This window comes from Cupressus sempervirens, chromosome 2 (assembly GCF_028749045.1).
Source record: "Cupressus sempervirens isolate cs-2001-9-10 chromosome 2, ASM2874904v1, whole genome shotgun sequence".
Lineage (NCBI taxonomy): Eukaryota > Viridiplantae > Streptophyta > Pinopsida > Cupressales > Cupressaceae > Cupressus > Cupressus sempervirens.
This window is the reverse complement of record NC_143119.1, coordinates 616772491-616784214: the sequence shown is the minus strand read 5'-3', so window position 1 is coordinate 616784214 and position 11724 is coordinate 616772491. Positions and strand designations below refer to the sequence as shown.

At 35.2% G+C, this 11724-nt stretch overlaps 1 protein-coding gene across 1 annotated transcript; it reads left to right on the top strand.

Moving 5' to 3' along the window:
* The first annotated feature begins 749 nt into the window (after positions 1-749).
* Positions 750-3238, top strand: LOC149574890 (putative membrane protein At1g75140). The gene has a single exon (XM_089814740.1). It carries the CDS (start codon positions 886-888, stop codon positions 2905-2907), a length of 2022 nt encoding a protein of 673 aa, XP_089670866.1. The 5' UTR covers positions 750-885; the 3' UTR covers positions 2908-3238.
* The last annotated feature ends 8486 nt before the right edge of the window (positions 3239-11724 follow it).

The following is an 11724-nucleotide window of genomic DNA, read 5'->3' as shown; positions in this document are numbered from 1 at the left end:
ACTTATTCAACGTTTCAATGAAAGAGTTGATCGACCCAGCTACCACATAAGCACACAACTAGGCATGTCGACAAGCGAGATGTGACAAGTAATCATTGGGGGGCTCAATAATTGTGGCATTTTTGTCATATTTAGGCCTAACTCCCCAAGAATTAGAGCACATGTAATAATAATTAATCATACACAATTTTTTTAAAAATATTTTTTACATTTTTGAGTGAATGATTATTGGTGTAAAACATAAAGGGTATTAGGCGACACATTGAAAATGCCATTTTTAAACCATTTGTGTTAGATGCTCTCTATTAACCAATTCCCAAAATCTAAAACCCCGTTTGGTTGCAGGCATAGGAATGATTATTCTAATAACAACTATTTTTTGGAATGGGTACAAGTTCATTTTGGAGATAAAATGAGAATATGTATTCCTATTACCTATTCCAATTGACGAACCAAACAGAAAATAGAAAACTTATTCCAAATTTTTTATTATAGTTTGAAAAAAAAAAAAAAAACACTCAATTTTTTAAACATGAAGGAAAAAATTAAACCTTAGCCAGCACGTTTAAAAGTGCACAATAAACAACAATAACTCGGTGATCGAAATGTAGTCCAAAAGTATTGCCCAAAATCCTCAATTAATTGTTTATTACAGAAAGATAAATTACATCACGTTGTATTTATATAATTTATTTTCTCAATATATATAATTTAAGCGCACGAATTAACGAATTAACAAACAAAAAAAATTCAGATGCACGTGAAAGCCTTCTCGTAGTCTTATTTTTTCCAAATCGAGTAATAGGATAAAGCAGTGTAAATAGCAGAAATAACCCCGTCAACAAACGGGGAATAATACTTTGAATACAACACGAAACGGGAAAAATGGCGATCGAATTCGCCTGGAAGAGAAGCTGCCATTGTCGAAAATTTCTTTCCCTCTACAGTTCTGTGTTGTTCTTCCTCGCAACATCTCAAATCCATGCAGAACTCCCTTCTACGCAAAATTCTGCTGAAAACCCGAACTTTTTACAAACCCTCCAAAACCCTACGGAGACTCCGCAGGCGCCAGATCAGAACCTCGTGGACTTGAAAATCCTGCTTGAAAAGCAAGAATCTCATCTGCAAAAGCTCGAAACCCTAATCGAAGCTCTGCAGCGCAGCGTCAATGAACTCGGGGCGACTCCGAGAAGCGAAATCAATGGAGGCCCCGCAGGAAAGATGGAAAGGAGAAAAGCGATGAAGGAGGAAGTATTCGAGGAGGAGGAGGAGAGGAGCGTAAGAAATGAGCGCAAGGGCGTCAAAGTGGCGAAGTACAAGCCCGCCTGGACTGAGCGATTCCAGTTTCTCTCGGCCGTCAAAATTGGGACGAATGTTACTTGCCTGAACGTGCTGCCTCACGAAGACGAGGAGGGGGTCAGCAAATATGTTGTCGTGGGAGACGACCAGGGCAGAATTTACGTCTTTCTTTCTCATGGTGATGTCCTAGTAGATTTTTTGACGCTCTCGTCGGCTCCCGTGACGGCAATGCTCTCGTACATGTCCGTCTCGAAGAACGAAACGGTGCTTGTGACGGGCCACGCCGACGGGGCCGTTCTGCTGCACCGCCTATGGGAGATCACGCAGGCAGCTGGTGGCAGTAGCCATGGGGGAACTTCTGGTGAGGACTGGCATGTTCTCGCCATGGAACATTTGCGAACGCTTTCGATTGGCGGCGAAGATGAGGGCGTCACGCTTTTGGAGGTGCACCAGGTGGGCAGAATGCGCTACATTTTGGGCGTAAATACGCAGGGCAGGATACATGTGTTTCGCGAGAATGGGACGCTCTATGGATTTGCAGAATCGAGCAGTAGGCCGCTTGCGTTTTTAAAGCAGAGGCTTTTGTTTTTGACGGAAACTGGAGCAGGATCGCTGGACTTGCGCAGCATGACGGTTCGGACGGGCGAGTGCGATGGGCTCAACGGATCAAGGGCTGTCACTTATGTTTTTGATGCTGTGGAGCGATTTAAAGGGTATGGATTTACTTCTCAGGGTGATTTGATTCATGTTGTACTGGTTGGGGAGGTTTTGAATTTTGATTGTAGGGTTAGGGCTAAGAGGAAGTCTGAGATTGACGGTCCTCTTGTAATTCAGGCAATTAAGGGCTATTTGTTTGTAGGGACACCTGAGAATGTTTTTGTTTATAATATTACTGCACATCCTTACATGAGAATGGGAGGTCCCAGGCCTTTGTTCTATTCGTCTTTGGATGAAATCATCTCGGGCTTTGCCCATGGCCATGGCCATGACCAGGGATATCTACATGGTCTGAATCCCAAAGATAACAGTCACAGACAGCCTTTGATTGCCTGCAATAAGGATAGGCTTGTTGTGCTTGGCCTTGGTGATGGCTATGTGGGCATGTACAGATCAAACCTTCCTATTTATAAAGCAGAGTTCAATGCCATGCTGTGGAGTACCCCTGTGTTGGTGTTTCTTGTGTTTTTGATCGGGGCATGGCAATTCTTTGGTAAGAAAAGAGAGGCATTTGCAATTTGGGGAGCTGATGATCTATTCAACACAACGCCAGGCCGAGGGAGCATTGGCAATGGTAGCTCATCTACAGTGGCTGCCAATGAGAGAGTGTACGAGAATGTTACGCGGCCTGAGGTGAGAGAGCTTAGGGATAACAGTCTCATAGGCTCAACAAGAAGGTATGTCTCTCCTTCTGGATATCCTTCAGCCCAACCTGGTGGCTATGGAGGCGCAGGCAGTGCAATCTCCTACAGAGCCAATGCAGTTGATCCAAATTATAGAACAACTACAGAAGCTAATTTCAGAGCTCAAACTCCAGAGCCTTCTGGTTATCCCAAACGAAGGGATGCTCGCTTCTCCAACAGTCAAGGTGTAGAAGACAAAATCCATTGAATCGCATGTTCCCTTATGGTGGATTATCTGGACCTCTTACTTAGTTCTGCCAAAAAAAGGCTTTAAAGACACATTGCATTAATGTTGAACAGAAGTTTTTTACAGATAGGATTAAACAATTCTTTCTTTTTCAAAGCAGCCTAGTTTTAGGACACCATTGCTACCTTTTGAAAGAGGACACCTTATATTTTGAAAAGAAACAGAAAATTACAGGGGCAAATTCAGCAAATACAAATCTTTAATGATCTAAGCTGACTTCTGTGCATATGATTATTGCACTATGTACTCTTGGCCTGCTTAATTCAGCAAACTGGAATTTCTTAATGTCTAAGTTGGCTTCAGGTACACATGATTATTTTCCTATTTACATTTGCCCTGCTTCAGCTTATTCTCAGCTGAGATGCATCTTAATAAGTGGCATCATAATTGAGGGATTATTCCCTCCAAAGGATGCATGAAATGTCTGTTCTAGTCGAATGTGGCTATGCAACAGTTTGCAGAAGTTGTCTTAATTTTTAACTAATGGAGGGAATCAGTGAATCATATCTTAAAAGTTTTGAAAGTATTCTTACATCCATAAAATGGTAGATGTTCGAAAGCCCGTGGAACTTACAAAATGGTCCTTCTCGCAAAATTATGGCACTATCATAAAGTGTTGATAATTTTATATAAGTAGAATCGTTAAGTTCCAATTTCAGGTAAATTCACAAGTTTTGTATAAGAATACCCTGGATGTACGCCATTGCAGGTTTTCAGAAATTACCAGGGAAAAAGAGACTAAGTCATAGGAAAGATTAAAAACCTCTATGAAAATTTCCCGGACATGTCAAAATTGGCAAAATTGCTGAGAAGTTTATGAAATAATCCTTAAAATGTTCACTGTATTTAGTAGACAAAGTCTTTCTTGTTTGTTTTAATCTCATTGAAGGAAATGTTTTCGTCTACCAAACTTTGTTTTCATCTCTCAGCAAATGAATGTTTTTTATTCTCAAAAACATGTAGAAGAGCTGCTGCCAACCTGTATCATTTTAGCAATTTGCATGCTTGGGTGTCTCTAGAACGTACCAGTTAACTGCTTGGGATGAATTGTAGCTGAATCGGTTATACCTTCCATATGTATTCCCAAGCAAATAATGATGTGTTCAACGTCATCAGATAAAAACATGAATGGAAAATATGGATATCGATAGAGGTTTTATATTTATCTGTGGTCCTTTTGATCTCAGTTCTAGGTAAAGATCGAAATCTTGCTCTGATATCAATTCTGATGGGCAATTCTCTAAATTGAGCTCTGAATCATGTAGAAAGCAGCCTTTTTTAACTGATAAGCTGCATAAATATTTAGTTTGTGGGAAAATCGCACGCTGACAGTTACGTGCCTGGGTAAATCAGGTAAAGCATCTTTTGAAGGCAGTACTGTAATTATGTGGCACCTCATTCAAGGATACGAGTTTTTCTCATGCATAGGCTTATGAATCTCTGAGAGAGGTCGAGAAATAGCAGCAGAAACAGCATGAAGAATTCATGGTACTTTGTTGCCTACTTTGCAAACCTCTGGTTCTTATATTTCTATATTAGTGGAAGAAGTAGATTTCTGAGTTTAGGATCATGCAAATGCTTGGAAACGAGTCTATGACATGCCAGCAATGGCATACGTCCAGGGTATTCTTATAGGAAAAACTTGCTTGTCCTTATAACCAAGCAGGATCCTTTGCTTAAGTTACAATTGGACACAGATCTTTATGTTCCAATTGATGGATTGTTTAGGTTGAACTAAGTTGTCCTAACGGGTTCGTGAATAGTGTAGCAGATGATACTGGTGAGGTTACCTGGCAAAATCTTTATGTTTCAATTGAAAGGATTGTATAGATTTAACCAAGTCTTCCTAATGGGTTCATGAGTAACGTAGCAGATGAGACTGGTGAGGTTACTTGGACACTTTATTTTCCATTTGAATGGGTGGTACAGATTGAATGAAGTCCTGCTAATGGGACCATGAACAATGTACCAAATGAGAGAGGTGAGTTTACTTGTATTTTGATGTCCATTGATGTCCGAGCATATTCTATGGGTGGCCGGATGGGTGAAAATCAATTAGATTGAGATGATGACTATCTGGTGTAAATTTCATGGGCAATTTTTGGGATTGACTGCAGGAATTCAATGCATTCAATGAAAAGACTGTCATGGTTTATTAACTACAGACTAAACTGTCACTCAAGAAATTGCATTAATTCAAGACACCAGATTCTGAATCTTGGCTGTTTTTACATATTTAGTATAGGCAGTATTCCTTTTACAGTTTTACTCACTCTAATCCCTCTAACCCTCCTAGGATATTAGTGAAATTATTAAATATTATGAACAGTATAAATCTGAAGATCTCAATTATATCTCTCAAATGATTTTTATTTTATATTATAACTATTTGGATGGATATACTAAAGTTTTCAGACTTGGACTCTGTGAGAATGGATTGGCTAAAATGGAAAAAAAAAACCCTTGAAATTTAATTTTTTTTAATGATTTAATTCTTATTTCATGCACCAATTATTGAATAAAGCTTAAAGACATTATAACATCGTCAAATAGAAGCTAATTTGATCACATACATAAAGATCCATCCATCACATAAGTACAAATGCACATTGTAGTTGAAGGAAATCACAAACATAGATATATAAAATTATGAAAATTGTCAAATATATATTAAATCTATGAAATCCATGACATCGAATGTTGTCAAACATATGAGGCAAGAGCTTAAAATACAATAGTGACTTGTGAACCTCTTATATGTGAGGTCTTGGGTTCGAATCTACTCAAGTTTAACACACAATAATAATTAATTACAACAAATAATAATAATTAATCTAGGCTTCTTACCGATCTAAAAAAAATGTTGTCAAACATGTGTAAACAAAAGTAAGTTTATGGCTCAGCCTTAACCTCAAACTAGCCTGCATCCTTTCTACAAAGGTGTCTAATGTTGGTCCTAGATGACTAAGAAGTCATAGTCTGTGCTTGTGAGGTGCCATGCTATCCATCATTAGTTGTATCTAATTGTGCTCTATATTCCTCCTTTGCCATGATCACAACCTTAACCTCTCTAACTGCTTGGTCAGCCTACTCATGATCCTTATTGGTGAAGACAAGATTGATAGACTTAGTGAGCCACTTGGGCTAGATTGACCTCCTCTAGCATGATTAAAGACGAGACACTATTTGAGACATGTTTGGTTCTAAGATGAAGGTTGTAATGAACAAAGTCATAGATCATTCATCAATCTTTCTATAGATAGTCTCCTAGGTGTGGGGCTATAGGCCCAAACATTTGTCATCATCTAATTGAAATACATTCGCCATCATCTAATTGAAATAAAGAAAGGAAAATGTGAGTCTTATTTCCAAATTTAAAGCTAGATTATAAAATTAAAGTGCATAACTCTAAGAATCTTAACATACATTTCTATTTGGTTGCAATTATATTCGAGGGTGTTTGCACAATTTGCTTTAAAAAATCACTCCTATTGTATAATGAAATGCATTCATCTTGTGCAATGTAGATGAGGTATCAATAAACATATGTTGTTTTATTAAATATAGCCCAATAAGAACCTCTTCATTTGCCTTGAAATCATTGAGGAAATGCAATGTTAGATTTAGGTAATAATTTGTTGCGTGGATGAGCACGTGAAATTGATAATGCCACTCATATAAATTATCTCCTAAATGGGGCCATACTTATTGTCAATTTTGTTGATGTTCAATAGCTCGAGTCATATATATATATATATATATATATATATATATATATATATATATATATATATATATATATATATATATATATATATATATATATATATATATATATATCAAGGTCACCCGACAGACGAGGAGACTTGGAGGTCTCCGGTATTGGTATTGGCACCGGTATGATAATTTCTCAAAATAGGAGACGGGGTACTTGGAGACGACAATTTTTTTTTTTAAAGTTTAAAGAGTAATACTAAATACAAAATTTGAAAATAGTAATACTGTAAAACTAAAAGACTCAAGTAAATAATCATAGTAATGTCACATTAATATAGAGTCAAATATTTCAAAACTCACATAATCACAATATTGTATCTCATTGGTCTTAATTTTTGCTTTAAAAAAATTAAAATGAGGGCTAAAACATATAAAGTTGTTTAATATTATATTTTACATTTATATTTTATCAGGGGACTTACTTCACTTTTTGGATTAGGAGACTGTGAGACTTCAGGGGACTTCGTCATGAAGTCTCCAACCTTTTTTGAGGTCTCCAGAGATCCATCTCGATCTCCGAGATGCGAATTTTAGGGGGGAGACAAGTCTCTCCATAACCATGGTATATATATGAGATTAAATATGTTATTATTATCTAATTAATAAATAGACATGTCCCTTCATGGGACATGTATATTCATTGCCTATTTTCAATATAAATCTAAGATGATGTTGCATTTGGAACATATATAGTATAACAAACAATGTTATTACATTTGCACCAATCTTGAAAACACTAACATGGTATTCGAGCAAGGTTGCAAATGTAAGATTTAATCCTACAATGCTTATGATGAGAAAATGTGCCAAATTGGTTAGTCAATGTCTTGCCCGACTCATAAGAAATGCTGGCCAGATCGAGCATAGAATGGATAATGATCCACTGTTTTGATTAGATCAATGGATGAATAACTTATCAGATTTTTCATGCCAAGCAGTGCAAGGTGTTGTTAGATCAAAGATCACGATGAATAACAATGCCTTAGATCTTTGTGAGGAATGACAGAACTATAGATAGCCGCGAGACTTAATGTATTTTCTCGGATAAAGCCGCTAAGGAATTGGGTCAAGTGCGAAGGGGCTCAATCCAATGCCAATGAAAGATTGGAGAAGATCATGATCGCATGTCAAATATATATTAAATCTATGAAATCCATGACATCAAATGTTGTCAAACAAATGAGGCAAGAGCTTACAATACAACAGTGACTTGTGAGCCTCTTATGTGTGAGGTCTTGAGTTCAAGTCTACTCAAGCTTAACACACAATAATAATTAATTACAACAAATAATAATAATTAATCTAGGCTTCAACCCATTATTGATCTTTAAAAAATGTTGTCAAACATGTGTAAACAAAAATAAGTTTATGGCTCAACCTTAACCTCAAACTAGCCTGCATCCTTCTTGCAATGGCGTCTAATGTTGGTCTTGGATGACTAAGAAGCCATAGTTTGTGCTTGTGAGGTGCCACTCTGTCCATCATTAGTTGTGTCTGATCGTGCTCTATATTCCTCCTTAGCCATGATCACAACCTTAACCTCTCTAGCTGCTTGGTCAACCCACTCATGGTCCTCATCTATGAAGACACGATCGATAGACTTAGTAAGCCACTTGGGCTAGATTGACCTTCTCTAGCATGATCAAAGTCGAGACACTATTTGAGACATGTTTGGTTCTAAGATGAAGGTTGAAATGAGCAAAGTCATAGATCATTCATCAATCTCTCTATAGATAGTCTCCTAGGTGTGGGGCTATAGGCCCAAACATTTGCCATCATCTAATTGAAATAAAGAAAGGAAAATGTGACTCTTATTTCCAAATTTAAAGCTAGATTATAAAATCAAAGTGCATAACTCTAAGAATCTTAACATACATTTCTATTTGGTCGCAATTATATTCAAGGGTGTTTGCACAATTTGCTTTAAAAAATTACCCCTATTGTATTATGAAATGTGTTCATCTTGTGCAATATAGATAAGGTATCAATAAACATATGTTGTTTTATTAAATATTGCCCAATGAGAACCTCTTCATTTGCCTTGAAATCATTGAGGAGATGCAATGTCAGATTTAGGTAATAAGTTGCTGCATGGATGAGCACGTGAAGTTGATAATGCCACTCATATAAATTATCTCCTAAATGGGACCATACTTATTGTCAATTCTATTGATGTTCGATAGCTCAAGTCGGATAAACTTATTTATATGTATGTATGTATATATACACGCACACACACATATATATATATATATATATATATAGATATGTATACACATATACGTATATGTAGACGTATACCTATACCTATATATATATATATATATATATATATAAGCACAAACCTGTGTCACCTTTTATAAAGGAGAAGTGATATCAGAATTTAAAGTCTTCAACTTTAACGAAATAAAAGTGGCATTTGTGCTTAGAATTTGAAGATGATGTAAACTAATGAAATGTGTAAAATTGGATGAAGTTTATGTCTATAATTTTTTTTTTTTAAATTGAGAGAAAATTTTATTTATTTTTGAATTTTTAAAGTGTATTTTTGAATTTTTTTTAAATACTAAAAATATAGAGTTTTTTTCTCGTCAAACAAATATATGCAAATGTTCACATTTTGGTTTGATTTTGGAATATGTTAGAGTTAACATGTATATCTAGTGCACCGAAAAAGAAAAATTGAAATTCGGCTAATATTTTTGAAGTTATAACTGCTCAAAATCAAAGTTATCAGAAATAGACAGTTTTTTTCTCCCGTCAAACTTTTTTCATCAAATGTACATATTTTTTTTTTAAAATTACATATTCTTGAAGAAGACTCTCTCCTCTAGTGCAGCATAAAAAAAATTTAATTTTTAAACATGATTTACTATTTTTTTCTTGTTTTTGAATAGACATCTTCTTGAATCTTAAGATACCTACTTGTAATATTTCCAAATTGTAACATATTATTCATAATCAAAATTAAAAAAAAAATTATACGATTGTAATCGTGACTCCGAGAACTACAAAAGTATATTTTTAGTTTTTAAAAAAATTTCAATTTAGTAGGTCAAATTGGCCTTCAAAGTGAGATGTTTACAGAAGTTTTGATTTTTGCTTGTTTGGCTACCACATAGGCTGCCACATAGACTGTTTCGGCTGTAATAGTTTCGGCCGAAACAGTTCCGGCCGAAATGCCTGTTGGCAGAATAAACTGCCAGCGGTTAATGTGACTATTTGATATTAAAAAAAATTGTTTTTCCTTTTTTTAAAAATTAAATATACAGGGACAACGAAAATTGGAAGAGGGTTTTCAAAAGACAATTAATTTTGAAACAATTTTCAACAACTGTTCTGTGGATTTAATCAATATTGCAAAGGATTGAATATTTTGAAGGTGCTTTTTTTCTCCTCTAATTATTTTTATTTTTATGTATTATATATTGAACCATTAGCTGATATTTAGTGAAATCTAAATTTATTTATTTTTCTTTCTATGGATTGAAATATTCAATGGGTAGTAAAAGGAAAAGATCAAGGAAATATGATAGAAAAAGAGATGACAAAATAAAAGGCCATACAAAACATGATCAAAACCAACCTACTGAAATTCCTGAACATGATGAGATTCATGAAGAAAATGAAAGTAATTAAGAGGAAGAAATTGGTAGTTCTATTTATAGAAACAAATTAGAAAGCATAAAAAATTTGATGGATTTGGATGAAGAACTACTTTTTAATCAAATTCCATCTAAAGTTATGATAAATGATAACACTATCAGAAAGCATTGTCAGAAAATGTGGGATGAATATTTCAAGGATAAAAGTATATTTGGACAGGCACAATTATTTGTCAAGTTATTTAGGAGAAAAGATATGAGACCTGTTTTAGAGTTGTTGGGTGTTGATAATTGGAAAAGCCATGCCCATAATATTAATAAAACAATAGTTGAAAACTTGCAAAATGCTTATAACAAAATTGACAACACAACTCGAGGAGGTGATTTGAGTAATGCACGCAGAGCATTGATGACTACTATATCTAGTAGAAAATTGACACATAGAAAATAGGTACGTGCAATTTCTGATGTACTACATATATCTAGAAGAACTGTCCAGAGATACATCAAGAGGAGAAATATGCTAGATGATAAGATTGAGAATAACTGGGTGAATATTTGTAGAGTTCTTTGAAAAGACAAGATTTCTGAAGAAGTAAAAAGACAAGTTATTGAATTTTGGACAACACATTCTCGTGTTTCTTCTAACAGGCGTGATACTATACAAATTAAAGATCAAGAAACAGGGGCCAAAATTGAACATCCAAAACATTTCATAGATATAACTCAAAGTGAACTTTTTGAAGCATTCAAACAAGAATTTTCAAATGTCAAAATATGTCAGAGAATGTTTGAGAGTTTACGTCCTTCCTTTGTACACATAAATAAGATGCGTGAAACTTGTTGTTGTAGAAATCATGTTGAATTTGGTCTACACTTGCAATCATTTAAAAAAGTTATGGCAATACTTGATCCTAATTTGGTCATCCCTAGCAATACAACACAATTTGTGAGGTCCATATTATGTGATAAATTAGAAGATTCAAATGAATTCAAAGTGCAATGCATCAAAAATCAGTGTGAAGATTGTGCAGATTTACACAAATTTTCTGAAATTATGCAAGTTGAGAATATTAATGAATCCACACCAGTTTCATGGATGAGATATGAATATGAGACATACCAAAATAATAGAGGAGATGAATCCAAAAAAATTGTATTGAAGGAGAGTGAATTGCATTATGATGAGTTCATGGCCAAGTTTCGTCCATTGATATATCCACATATCCAACATTGTCATGGTGCACAATGGCAAGCGAAACAATTTTGTGATTCCAAAAATTGTTTTCCACCTAGTTGTAGATTTTTCTGAGAATTATACATTTGCACCTCATACAGAGCTCCAAAGCCAATATTATCATTCTGAACAAGTTGCAATATTTGTGCAAGTGACCTA

Coding starts and splice junctions, on each gene's coding strand:
- LOC149574890 (XM_089814740.1), top strand. CDS start 886: ATGGCGATCGAATTCGCCTGGAAGAGAAGCTGCCATTGTCGAAAATTT.